General features: G+C 29.6%; 2 protein-coding genes across 5 annotated transcripts; both read right to left on the reverse strand.

Annotated features, from left to right (window-relative positions):
* Positions 1-1,481: 1,481 nt before the first annotated feature.
* Positions 1,482-6,746, reverse strand: LOC100777799 (TBC1 domain family member 13). Of its 2 annotated transcripts, XM_003524892.5 has the most exons (9): positions 6,267-6,744; positions 6,078-6,170; positions 5,318-5,422; positions 4,701-4,850; positions 3,781-3,879; positions 3,548-3,676; positions 2,719-2,898; positions 2,136-2,252; positions 1,567-1,852 (listed from the first exon to the last, which is right to left on the reverse strand). In XM_003524892.5, the coding sequence occupies exons 1-9, from the start codon at positions 6,561-6,563 to the stop codon at positions 1,691-1,693; spliced, it is 1,332 nt and encodes a 443-aa protein (XP_003524940.1). In that variant the 5' UTR covers positions 6,564-6,744; the 3' UTR covers positions 1,567-1,690. The 2 variants fall into 2 exon arrangements, with proteins under 2 accessions (XP_040871460.1, XP_003524940.1); XM_041015526.1 differs by lacking the exon at positions 4,701-4,850 and having other exon boundaries at positions 1,482-1,852; positions 6,267-6,746.
* Positions 6,747-9,199: 2,453 nt separating this feature from the next.
* On the reverse strand, positions 9,200-12,124 carry LOC100798517 (small ubiquitin-related modifier 2). Of its 3 annotated transcripts, none has more exons than XM_014775689.3 (4): positions 11,588-12,124; positions 10,558-10,644; positions 10,089-10,238; positions 9,200-9,478 (listed from the first exon to the last, which is right to left on the reverse strand). In XM_014775689.3, the coding sequence occupies exons 2-4, from the start codon at positions 10,630-10,632 to the stop codon at positions 9,407-9,409; spliced, it is 297 nt and encodes a 98-aa protein (XP_014631175.1). In that variant the 5' UTR covers positions 10,633-10,644; positions 11,588-12,124; the 3' UTR covers positions 9,200-9,406. The 3 variants fall into 3 exon arrangements, with proteins under 3 accessions (XP_014631175.1, XP_014631174.1, XP_040871465.1); XM_014775688.3 differs by having other exon boundaries at positions 10,558-10,683; positions 11,588-12,122; XM_041015531.1 differs by lacking the exon at positions 11,588-12,124 and adding an exon at positions 10,802-11,066 and having other exon boundaries at positions 10,558-10,683.
* Positions 12,125-13,818: the final 1,694 nt, after the last annotated feature.

A 13,818-nucleotide genomic window follows, 5' to 3' on the forward strand; every position in this document is an offset into this window, starting at 1 on the left:
CAGTTAAGAGTTAAATGTAATTGTGATTTCTTTATTTTATTTTTTAAAATCTGTAATTTTAGTTTTTGGCTTAAAATAAATACATTTAGTTCTCATTTAATTCTCATGTTTTTTTTAATATGTAATTTTAGTCTTCTATTTAAAATAGAAACATTTAATTCTCTAATTTTATAAAATATGTAATTTTAATTTTTTCATCAAATTTAAAAAACGTTAATTGATAAAAAAATAATTTGGTGTGACCCAAATTTAATAACTTGATACAAGATTATTTGTTTAATTTATATAGAATAACTAAAATTGCAGATTTTATAAAAAATAGAGACAAAAATTATGAATTTAAAAAAATATGAAAATTAAATATCTCTAATTTTAAAAAAAAACCAAGATTACATATTTTTAAAAATAAAAAAAACCAAAATTACATTCAAATCAAAATTTAATTTGTTATCAAAAAAGTGTTGAATTACAAAATAAATTAGTTTTTCATAAACATCTTTATTATTTCATGTCTATCATTGAATCATTTGCTTATAAAACATGTTTAGAGACAATAATTTTCAATGAAACTCTTTAAAATTCAAAGTTTAATTCAATCTTACCCAATTAACTTACATGGCAAGGATTATTTTCATTTATATACTATTTTTTATTATATGATTAGTTGACGTGAGATATCTAACATTTTCCCTCATGTTGAGAACCTAGGCGTATCAAGTGTGAAGGTTGTAGACATTGATAGCATTTTAAATTTGGGTTTGAAATATATCTCAAACCTACTAAATCAATTTGTAAAATAAAAACTATCTCTTATATATTTTATTTTAGTTATATAATTTATCGATGCAGAATCTCTCACAAAAATAATTATTTTTTTAAAAGATTCTTTAAAATAGAAAAAAATAATTGTTCCTTTAAAATAAGTTGAATCAAACACAAATTACAAAAATATACTTATTCATCGATATGGAACATTTATAAATGCAGCACAATTTTACAATATTATCCTCAATTTCACTATTAATTACTTTTATATTTTTAAATAACTTAATACATTAATTTTAGAATAAAACCTCGTTCTAATTCTTAAAACTATAAACACTAATCACTTTATCATTTTGATGCGAAAAATCATTCATTTAAATTTTTTATTTTAAAAAATACTACTTAAATTTGATTTCGATTTATTCAATTTAAATTTTAAATATTTATACATTATACCAAAATATATATTTCCTTTCCAAATATTGATGTGGAAAGATTTTGATAACTTATTTCTACAATTTTGTCTTCGATTTTAAAATCTTATCACTTTAATTTATTTTTGTTTATACATTACATTTTATTTAAATTTAAAAAATATCTTTATAATACTAGTACATGGATAACTAGCTTTACCTAATGTCTTAGCAATGAATTGTTCATTCAAGAGTGGACAGAATTGAATGTGGTAAGGTTAAAAAAATACCTAGAGTATAAAATAAAAAAATAAAATAAGTTCCTGCTATTATAAGAGCGTACTTCACCAAGGCCCAAGCTCACATTGACCCCTCCCCCCAAGAAAAATTACGTACAAATTATAAATTAAAAAAATTAATAAACCGTCACTGCTGTGGGTCTCACACTTAAAGTCATTTACAAGCACTGAATTTGAAAGCGAAATTAGAGATAGAAGAGCAAAATGCCACATTTAGACTGACTGTACACGAAACTTGTTGGCAACATAGAGCAAATGACTAATGTTTGTGGTGGGATAATTTTGCAGCAACTTGAGATTAGAAGTGAAATCACCCGCAAGGAGGCGCTTACGAACGAGAACAAGCATTGCACAGCATACCCGAAGAAGAGTTTCCTGCAGAGTTAAGTGCAAAGTAGATCACCATTATGAAAAAAACAACTTGGAAAAGCAATCTAATAGCAAAATATATTGTTGATAAAAACTTAAAATTGTCTTGATTTACTCGTTAATGGTGCTCACTTGAACTATACTACACTCATGTAGAGCCAAATTCTCTCCTCTTTCTTTTGTCAAGTAAAAGTAGCTTTATATTGTTTTTATACAAGAGGCAGTGGACCACAAGTCTAAATGCAAGTCGATCATAGTACAAGGTTAAATATGAATTGTACATTTGTACCTGTGGACCATCTGGATCGCTTAAAAGAGTATCCCAAATGTGAAGGCTGTCGGCAAAATTGAATTCCTGAGTCAGCAGGAGAGTAATCCACCTAAATGCATAGAATTGAGGATTGACCTGAAATTCAGAACCAGAAAATATGAGCAATCTGATAAACTGTTCAATAGCCAAAAGCAAATACATGGTTGAATCATCCAGCAGGTGTGCATGCAAAAAAAGTATAACTAGTCAAAGGCCCGTCACTTAACTAGTTGAGAAACATAAAACAGTATAAACAGACAGAAAAACAGTGGCCAAAATAACAATTCTAACATAGAGAAGGTCATAATGAAGCAGGAAGGAGCCACACTTTCTTGTTTATTTATTATTTAGCTTATTTAACAAATTTATAACAGAGCAATACACAATTCTAGCATAACAGTAGATATTGCAATCATGCAATGTACAAATAAATAATTAATAACTAATTATAATATCAAGAATCAAAATACTTTAACAGAAATGCTTATCCTCTCACAATATTTCCAAATTTAAACAAAAAGGGAACTGTGAGAAGATAGAATATATACTAAAACTGTCTTACCTTAGAAGTAACCTCAAGATGACGCCACAGCTCTTCATCATGTTCTCTCAAAAGCTGGGACAACCTCGTAATGGTTGAACGGATTCCCACAACACTATTGTCGAGTTGTTGAACAAAGTTATCTCGAAACCCACTCAATAGCTCAACAAAACAAAAGAATGCATCTGCTTCAGCAGAGGCCTGCAAATAATAATAGGGAACTGTTGAGCAGAGTCAACCAATAATACAATTAAACATGACAGTATTATGAATCTACATTATTCCACCATATTGCCACCTAAGCAAATTGTTTACAACAAAATCAACATTCCCATGGTCATATTAACTATTTCACATACTTTCTATTTTATGTATACAAGGCAATGCCGAATTACATTTGGTAAAATTTCTTGTCCCAATTCCCCTAAGTTAGCAATGATTACTTTTTAACTTGTCACACCTGAATTTTTTATTTGTCTTCCCTTTCCCCATTCTAGCAGCCCCTTCTTCTATTAAAGCATACACTGGAAAGTATCAGCCAAATGAAAGAGGAAACATGAACTTTTTAGAATGTATGCATACAAAAAATGTAAAAGACTGAAACACTTGCATACAGATATAGTGCATCTGATCAGAGAAGAATAACAAAGGAAAAGTACTTCTTCAAATGAAATTTGAACCAATTAGTCTTTAGAAACCACATACAATTAAAATCAACATACTATGGCAAGTGGTGTTAACAGAGCATGAATTACAAACAAGGAGAATAACAGAGAATCAGGTGTTTGATAATGCAAACCAATGATAGATCATATGACAAACAATGAAAAGATTAAAAGCATATACTCACTGCATTTTCCTCATCTGGGTCATTTTTTAACACATAGAATAGAGGAGCCAATATCTCATTCATTCCTTGCACATATTGTACGCCTGGGTTTAACTTTGCAAAAATAATTAATATATTCTTCAAAGCCTCCTGAAAATGCCCCCCCGCGAAAAATAGTAATAATAAATCAAAGGGTTCATGGCAGAAAAGACTTGAATTTGGAGTTTGGATGAATTTCAAGACAAATAAAGGACCTGATTAGATTTTGCAAATTGGGAATCACCAGAGAAAAAGTGCATATCAGGATGAGTGCGCTTTACATCTCGGTCAATTTGGTCGATGATCTCTGTATCCTACAAAATGCAAAGAAGGAGATTTGCTTCACAACAGCCTTTGCACAGAGTATTATAGGGCATTAGCATGAGATTTATATAATTGTGATACAATAATGAACACAAGAGTTCATTAAAGATTAAAATATTGACAGTAGCAAGACCATGTGGTAACAAATTTGCTTATCCCAATTTCATAAAGACATTTCATTATTGGAAGTTTGGAACAAATAGATCACAGGGTAATCTTGTACAGTTAAAAATTTAGAGAAGCATCTCACCGTAGACAATAAATGATTGTCATTACAGATAAGCCATATGAGATCAATCCATATTTTTTTGGTAAAGGAAGTTTCATGAAGAATTATGGTTTTCAGTTATCACCCGTTCATGTAAAATTAAAAGTGTCACGAACTGATGCATTGTGAGACAATATTGATGGAGTAAGCAACATTATCAAAATGCATTGTAATTTTTACTTAATTTTTGTTGTGTGAGTATTGTGTTGTTCATTAATATCAATAAAAGTAAAAAATTGCTGGGGCTCTTTACATTGTGACTCTTTATCTCATTGTAACTTCTTGTAATTTAACAGTCACTTGTCTATCTATAAATATGTGCTACTGAAATGTGAAAGAGGATTCAGCCCCAAAAATACTCTCCTTGTTCTATTTCTCTGCACAATTTTACAGTACGTACAGTACGGTCCACCATATCCTATAATTCCTCGAGTGTTTTGAAACTTTCACACCAATGCTAGAATACCATCAACAGTTTTAAGCTGAAAGGTATCGGATGAGTTTTCCTTTAAATGGTAAGTACTAGAGCACTTTACAGTCTACCTGGAAGAACTGATTCCATACGCTGGTCTTCCCAAGACTCAAAGGATGCTCCCCATGAGTGATTTCGGATCTAGAGAGCAACGCCCTCGCACAGTTGGCATCACCAGTATCACAATTTGTCGAGTTGAACATCTTCCTTGTGATTTCTGACTAGCTAGCCACAGAAACATTCAGAGAGCCAAATAGATAAAGCAAATAGAATAGAATATGCATTAGCAATCACTAATTCCACAAAATTCCTCTTGTACACACATACACCCTATCAATTCCACATTGACACGCATTCACCCTATCATTGTGAGTTTGTGACAGAAAGAACCAAGTAAACTACAATTAAATTCAAATAATTAATGTGACGACATATTCCTTAGAATTATCTCTCTTCTACAAACCATAGTCTGTCACAAGAATCAGTGATAATGTGCAAAGAAATGCTACTTCATTCTAAAGCTCTAGCTCAACCACTGGTAGTTTTCAGTTATTTATCATACAATCTTATGACAATTAAGGCATCTTTACAGCTTCACCCCCCCACCCACCCAAACAAAACAAAAGTTTAACAAAAATAATGAGATGATGACACTAAGGCATCAAAGTTCCCTAACCAACTAACTTACAGGATTCATGAAAATCTCCTCTTTGAATTGTTTGTACTGTGACCGCTTCTTGGCTAATTCAGCTGACCAAAGCCCTCGATCTGGTGGAAGATATCCAAGCAAAAGCTGCAAGTATCAAAAAGCATAAATTGCAACAGCATTCCATGATTTCACTTCCATCTTTCCGTCAATAAAGGAAAACACTCTTGACTAACCAATAGCAACCAAACCATATCCTTACTTAGACTTATGAACACACAACCTGTTTGGTTGGAATGGAATGGGAATAAGCCACTTGCATATTTGGTTAGATGATTTGGAATGCACATCCCTAGTGCAGAAATCCTTGCTCCATTTTTCCTAAATAAATTTAATTCACCTAAAAATATCAGAAACTAAATTTCTATTCCTTTTCTTTCTTTATTTAAATATCCATTCAAGCGTCACTGCATTCCTATCCATGCCAAACAATCACTTAAGCTGGATTTAACTATAGTATCAATTTCATCACACACACCAAAAAAGAAGACAATAAAAAATTAATTAGAATGCACTGACACTATATCAACTAAAATACACTCTTGAGTATGAATCTACAATGCAATCGCAAATTGTCATAAATGGTAAGTTTATAGACTTACTATATTAAAAGTCATATTTGACATGATTTTTCATCTGTTGATAATGTAAAAATCTCTAGAGTAATTGTGCAGGAAAATTAAACTCCTTAAAAAAAACGACTAAAATGTAGGGAAAAGAAAGAATGAAAAAGAAACCTAACCTTCCACGCAGTAGAACGTATCCCAGCAGCATCAGGTATACCTTGACACGCGAGGCTCCGCAACTCGCTCATATCCACCACCTTCTTTGACAACTGAATCATCACAAAATCAACACTGTTACTAAACTCACTAATCAACGAAACTTCAATGTCGTTATACAGAAGCAGGCGAAGGCGGAGAGAGGGAACCTCGGCCAGCAATTGAGCCTGGCGAGACACGTCGTGCGCGGAACGAAAGCCGTCGCCGTGATCTTCCCTCGGCGAATCATCGATTCTCTGCGTCGGCAGAGGATCGTGGACTGCGGGAGGCGACGGAGGACGCGGCGGCGGCTCGGAGGGGGTGACGACGGCGGGGGATGGAGGACGCGGTGGAGGTGGAGGTGGCTGTTCGAAGGGGCTGGCGACAGCGGATGAGGGAGGGGACGACGGCGATGATGAGGACCAGAGAGAGCTGTTGAGCCAATCGGGGACCTTCTTCTTCACCATTTTGGTCGGGGGGATTGGGGTTAGGGTTTCTCAATCGTGATGGGAAACATGAACAGCGAAGCGCATTGCATTGGTAACATCAACATGGCCATGCGAGGTTTGATCACATGGATGAACTAGCAACTCTCCAATTATTCTTAACTTGATTACTTTGGTTCTTAATTTAATCCCTAAATTTAAATATTTCATACATTAAAAATGAGTAAATAGTGCATGTAATATTTATTCAATCACAAATTTTAAGATTTAATACATGAGGATGTTCCCGATCTATTTTATTTTAATTAAGTTCTTAGAGTTAGTAAAATAGCCATAAATTATTGTTTTTGTGGCGGTTTTGACTTTAGAAAATTAGGATGTATTTGATCGGTTAAGAAATAAAGGATTGTATAATAAACAGTTTTTGTTTTTTTAAGAAGCAAATCTTATTTATTTTTTTTAAAAAAATATTTATATACAAAACACTTATTTAATTTTTAAAAAATTGAAGAACTCAGCCATAATTTTAACTCTCAACTAAATAAAGAAGCAAAACAAATCGTGTGATATTAGAAATATGAAAACGCCCATCCTAACATATGTTGTATATCGAACTATTGATATACAAATTTTAGGCACGAACGTACGGTTCTATATAATGCAAAAAAGGATACAAAATCAGACACGTAATTTTTCTATTGATACTTTAATAAGATAAAGAAAAAGGTAATTTTATACTTGTTATCATTTTGAATCTTAGAATATAATCAAGGGGGGCAAAGAAAAAGCAGAAAATAAAGGACTATTGTAGAAAGAGTAATGCATACGCCTGATCTATGATTGAAAAATTGATTTGGATATTATCATTAGCCTCATCATCTGGATGTAGCCATGTTCTTCAACACATGCAATTGAAAATTGCACAAAACATTTTAGATGAGTGGGAAAATAAAACATCAATTCAAACAAAACCACACTAATAAGTTGAAGAGGGGTTCATGAAATTTATTTTATTCTTGAATTGGTGACAAAGGAAGAGGAGAAAATCACACCAGTTCTGGAAAGTTAAAAACCTTGAAGCTAGATCTGGTTGTGGTTGTAACTCCTAGTGTTTGTTTTTTCAGTTTCCTAAAAGGTGTTAATGACAAAAGTTACATGAGTGATGTAGATTTTCATATTTTCAAATTGGGTTAAATATGTTTTTTCTCTCAAATATAAAAATGTTTGAAATTATTTTAAAAAAAAATTAAAGTGTGCTTTTTATTCTCATATAAAATTAAGATGTATCATGACTTTTTAAGTATATACATGTGACATTTTTTTATATCAGGTAATCGATGTAAAAAAATGCAAGTATGTTTATTGTTTCAGGAAAAACAATATATTTTAATTTTACAAAAATAAAAAATATACTAAAAATTTTACATAATAAATTTTAAATATTTTTATATTTATAAGAAAGAAAGATATTTTGTTGTGCCCATTTTCAAATCTGTGTTCAGCTATTCTTACTGCAGAAGGAATTGATTCTCTTTGTGAAAGAGCATGATAGCTTTCAACGTTGTCATTCTTTCTATTATTTCTAATGCAACAAGTCTATACTTGAAATTGTCCTGTGATTAATTAAAAGCGTCCTCAATTTCTTTAACAGATTGCATTTTCATACAAAAGAAGAAAATGGTATAAATAAATCAAAATATAATAAGAAAGCAAACTTTTGAGGTTCTATTTAAATTAGAAGTATTTTACAGTGTAAAATGTAAAATAAATTAGAAGCAAAATTCGTTTACATTCAGAAGATGCGATGGGAATTCAAAATAAAACAAATGTACTGTGATTTTTACATAGTTTTTGTTGTATGAGTAATGTGCTGTCCAATATAGTCAATTATTGCTGTGCCTTGTGACTCTTTATCTAATTGTAACTTCTTGTAGTTTAAGAGTCATTCATCTTATATATGCCTATGTGCTGCTGAATTGTGAAAGAGAAAAGAAACAAAACAGAAAACTATTCGATCAGCCCTTGAAATACTCTCCTTGTTCTATTTTTATGCATAATTTTACAGTACCTACGGTCCACACCATATCCATTAATTCCTTGAGTGTTTTTGGCAACTTAGCTTGTGCTATACACCCACATGCATGCCATGTCCATTTCTCTTCCCCCACCCACCTTCATTATTCCTTGTTCATATTCATGTGACATCATTAACCAGTGTTTTTAAGTAAAAAATTATGAACAGTATATTTTACACATCATAATAAAAATATATTTTTTTAATCTTTTAATCAATGTCTTAAAAATACTTAATAACATTTGTTATTATTTATTATTCAAACATAAGGGTCAGTTTGGTACCGCCAAAGGGGCAAAGAAGAGCAATGAGTTGAGATGATTCTGGGAAACGTGCACGGTTTTGGTAGCGTCGAACAGGAGATAAATATTAAAAAAAAAAATCATGGGTCCCACTGATAAAGTTTTCATAACTGGAATGACCTGATTTGGAGAGAAATAAACACTTTCAACCTAGATTTGAAATTTAGAACGTTTTTGGTTTGGTGATGTGGCTTATGGGTTTCCGATGGATTTAATGGTGTGTTTGGCAGAGCATGTTTAGACAAAAAAAAGAAAAAGAGTCACGAAACTGATAAAATGATAATACTAAAAACACTCTCCTTAGTCCTTAGTCTTCAATTTTGTTCAGTACATTAGTTACCAATACTACTCAAGTTTAACATATAAACTTGATATACAAAGAGTTAAAGTGCGTACTTTTTCTGATAATATAATGTACCATGTCAGTTAAGCAAATTAACAAACTCTAAGCAGTACAACAACCATTTCCTAGCTAATGCTTTTAAGAGTCAAAGTGCCGCAGCACCACCTCCAATTTGGGGTCTTATGGCCACGATCTCAGCATCATCTTCCATATTAAGCTGGAATATCAAGTTACAATAATATAAAAAATTAAACTATAGGTTAGTTGTATGAAAGAAAAAAAAAGGACTATATGTAAAAGAACAAGGCATTTTATTCCCTTGATTCCTATTGAAAATAATTTGAATGGAATACAAATTGCACACAGAACTGACGAATTATCTATATTTTTTATGAGAATTGCCTTAATTAAAAATTAAATTACACAAAAAACTTTAGAATTATCCTATTTATTTTGTAGATCAATTTTTTTTTCATTCCCAAGAAAATACATATTTTATCATAATCTTCTTCCATAGTAGTAAATATTACTTCTACACTAACAGTAGATGCACAGCAACAAAGGGAAACAGGTTGAAATAACCTCTCATACCCAGCCCTATTGATGATTACAAACTGTAGTAGTATGGTTATATATGGAGCTAGTCATTTAAGAAAACTGTTTTTTTTTTCTCTTTTAATCAAAAGGTATTTAGGATTTTTATTTGACATTCAACTAGTGTTTCTCCCATTAAATCGTCCATTATATATTATTAACATTTCTCAATTATGAGATATTAGAAAATATGAACACTAAGAACTTTGTGACTTCTTATGAAAGAAACTAACCATTTTTGCTGTATGTTTCCCCTTAATGTTAAAACCGTCATAAATGAACTTCAGGGTCTCGTAATCCAACTTCTGTCGATCACAGAACTCTTTGAATACATTAATTAACTTCATATCCCGGTTCACCTTGAAGAACAAATTACGCCCATCCTATGGTTCAATGAAGAAAAGTTAAGGTGAGAACTCAAATGTTGTATTCAAATTCCATTTTGTGTCTTTCAGTATAACAATGTACGATTATAACCTCAGGTGTTGTAATTGCATGATTTTAGTCCTCTATCATGTAATAATGATTTGATGCACGAATATATGACAATCAATATCTTTATAGACATTACAGGTCTACAACAACAGGCCAATACATATTTATAGAAGATAGGTGCATACTGTTTATGTATATATGTGCAGACTCTGCTAAAAAATTATTACGAAAAAAAAAGGAATATTGTGGAAAGAGTCATGCATACACCTGAAGTTTGATTTTTAAGTTGACAGACTCATCATCTGGTGGAGATTTTCTCTTAAGTGGACCATTGGTAGCCATATTCTTCTTCTTCTGCACACACAAAGGGGAGAGATGTATGATTTCACCAACCTAAATGTAAAACAAAAAAATTCCAGCAACCATGAGTTTCTTTCTCAATATTGAAGAATAAAACAACTTTTTTTAATTATATTAGAACTATAAAGACCAAAAACTAAGGTCTCATTACCAAATAGCATTTAAAAATCACACAAAAACTATTGAGATGGGTAGGGGAAAAAAAACTGTTTTTCTGTCAGAATGTGAAACAAAGCCTCCAAAACCATACTAAGTTGAAGAGGGCTACATGCATTTTCTTAATTTTATTCTTTGATCAGAAAGGAAGAGAAAGGTGCGGAAGAATAAAGAGAAAAAACAAACCCACCAAAAGGACAGAGAAGTGAGCACAAGAACTTTTTGGTTTCAAATGAAAGCTGAAACCATTTTATGATTGTGCCTGTACGTTGTAGTATTTGTTTCAGTTTTCTAAAAGGGGTTAAGTACGATAAATTATTAGGGCACGAGAATTATTATGATCCCTATTAATTTTTATAAGACATATATATTTTTTTGGTCTTAAATGTTATTAATTATTTTCTTATAAATTGAAAATTCTTAGTACTTACTACTACCATAAAAAAATGGTTGAGATTATATACTTGCAGACTACCTAAATAAATTTCTCGTTAATGACAGAGAGGTTCCTTGAGTAGTGCTGAGTTTCAATTACCAACAAGTCACAAAAAAAAAACCGATTATTCATATGCTTAGAAAACAAGTAGTATGTATTTTCAAGGTAGAACTTCAAATTTATTCACTAAACATTGCAATCCGCACATATAAATACGCGATATTGAGCTCTTCAAAAGAGCTATCAGCAAACTATTTCAACTGAGTAAAAAGCTAATCAAGCGATGAACCTGGCATAAAAATTGGAAAAATCACAAAAATGAAAAGAAAAAAAAAAAAAACTCACCTGGAAATAGCGGAGTAAAGGAAATAATAGAAAAGAGAGAGAAGTTTGAAGCTGAGATAAAGGCTTTCAAGAAAAGGTGGAGGGAGAGGGAGAGGGAGAGGGAGAGGGAGAGAAGTGATATTTAGTTAAGATCAATTAATTTATTAACTTCTTCAGGCAGTTTTTGTCTTTCAGAATTTTAAAATGAATTGGGAAAATAATCAAAAGATAGTAGTACTATTTAGCAAAGGCTGCAATTTTTCAAAGCTCCTAGTTCCCAGAAATAGGTGATTCAGATTCTCTCCATGTACTAAAACTCTGCTGTGTAAATTTTCAAATTGATGTTTGATATCCAATTTTACTACTGCTCTTGCTTTTCATAAGGTGGTGACAATATATTGCTGCAGAGGAAATTGATTCTCTTTATGACAGCATGATAGCTTTCCATCTTTAGATTTCTGATGCAACAAGCTACAAGCCTACTAATTAAATGTAGTGCTGAAACTGACCTCTCATTAATTATAAGCTCTCTCAATTTCTTGGCCAAAGTACCATGAGGGGATAATTTTTAAAAATTTTTTTACCATTAGGGTTAAATTTTAAATTAATATTCATTGTGATATAAATTATAACATCTATTACTATAAGTTATCCCTTCATATTTTTTTTACATTGAAGTCATAAAATATTTTACAATTTTAATTATTTTTTTAATTATGACTTTAGAGTCATAAAAGTTTTTTCTATGATTTTAACGTCATAAAGAATTTTTTTTATTGAAGTCGTAAATTAGTTTATGGTTTTAATTTTTTTAAAATTGTAAGTAATTTTTTATTTTAATTATTTAATGAATTAATGTACGATTTATTTTTTATTTTTATTTAATATTTTCTATATTTTTTATATGATTTAATTTAATATTTTTTGTATATTTTTTATTTAATATATTTTTTATATTTAATATTTTTTATATTTTTTAATGTGGTTTTATTTAATATTTTCTTAATTTTTGGTATATTGTTTTATTTAATATAATTTTTTATGTATTTTTGATAGGCTAATAATTTATATATTTTTGGTATATTTTTTTATTTATTATAACTTTTATATTTAATATTTTCTATATTTTACTATTGTTAAGGATTATTATCTATTTTGTAAATTAAAAAAATAATGCAAAAAACTTAAATTTAAATAAAAATATTAAAATGTACTACATATTCATTTAACAAAAATATTAAAATATTTTGTTACTAATATTAATAAATAATATTAACTTATAACTTATCAAATAATATTAATTTTTTTTAAAAAAAATTAACTTTTAATTTTGTGTTTCTTTTTAATTTGTATTATTCATTTTATATGAATCTATTATGTTATCTTTAATACTATTGTACCGAATTATTAATTTACTTAAATTTTAAAAATTAGTTAATTTTTTAAAAAAATTAATATTATTTGATAAATTATAAGTTAATATTATTTGTTAATATTAGTAACATAATATTTTAATATTTTTTTAACAAATATGTAGTGCATTTTAATATTTTTATTTAAATTTAGATCTTTTACATTATTTTTTTAATTTACAAAAATAAATAATAATTTTTAACATCAGTAAAAAATATTTAAAAACATATAAAAAACATTAAATAAACTAAAAAAAATAAACCATACATTAATTCATTAAATAATTAAACTAAAAAATTATTTACAATTTTAAAAAATTGAAGTCATAGATTAATTTACAACTTTAATAAAAAATAAATTCACTTTACAACTTTAAAGTCATAAAAAAAAATCTTACGACTTTATAGTCGTAATTAAAAAGTCGTAAAATGATTTTAATGTAAAAAATATATATAAAATCGTAACAGATGTTAAAATTTTCAATTCAGAAGTGGATTAATTTATAATTTACCCGCAAATGCTAAATTTAAAAAAACAATGCGTCCTTGGCCCAATTTCTTCTACCTTTTTTTTTATAAGAAAGAAGAAAACGGAAAACTTTTGGGTTTCTATTTAAATTAGAAGTATAGTAAAAGTATTACCGTGTAAATTTAGTTAAAAGCAAAACTTTAGATTTTTTACATTATTATTCACTTACCATTGTGTTTAAATTTTAAGAAAACTAAAACAAAATATTGACAGCCTTTCTCCTATCTTCTGATTTTAGCTTGAATAGCACCCATAGAGGGAGATGAATTGTTTAAGTGTAGATTAAAATTTACAAACAGGGTCAACTTTAA

This window comes from Glycine max, chromosome 5, assembly GCF_000004515.6.
Source record: "Glycine max cultivar Williams 82 chromosome 5, Glycine_max_v4.0, whole genome shotgun sequence".
Lineage (NCBI taxonomy): Eukaryota > Viridiplantae > Streptophyta > Magnoliopsida > Fabales > Fabaceae > Glycine > Glycine max.

Coding starts and splice junctions, on each gene's coding strand:
- LOC100777799 (XM_003524892.5), bottom strand. CDS start 6,563: ATGGTGAAGAAGAAGGTCCCCGATTGGCTCAACAGCTCTCTCTGGTCC. Junction 3,677..3,780: donor AATTTGCAAAATCTAATCAG/GTCCTTTATTTG, acceptor GGGCATTTTCAG/GAGGCTTTGAAGAATATATT. Junction 2,899..3,547: donor ACCCAGATGAGGAAAATGCA/GTGAGTATATGC, acceptor TATTATTTGCAG/GCCTCTGCTGAAGCAGATGC.
- LOC100798517 (XM_014775689.3), bottom strand. CDS start 10,632: ATGGCTACCAATGGTCCACTTAAGAGAAAATCTCCACCAGATGATGAG. Junction 10,239..10,557: donor ACTTAAAAATCAAACTTCAG/GTGTATGCATGA, acceptor ATTGAACCATAG/GATGGGCGTAATTTGTTCTT. Junction 9,479..10,088: donor GGAAACATACAGCAAAAATG/GTTAGTTTCTTT, acceptor TTGATATTCCAG/CTTAATATGGAAGATGATGC.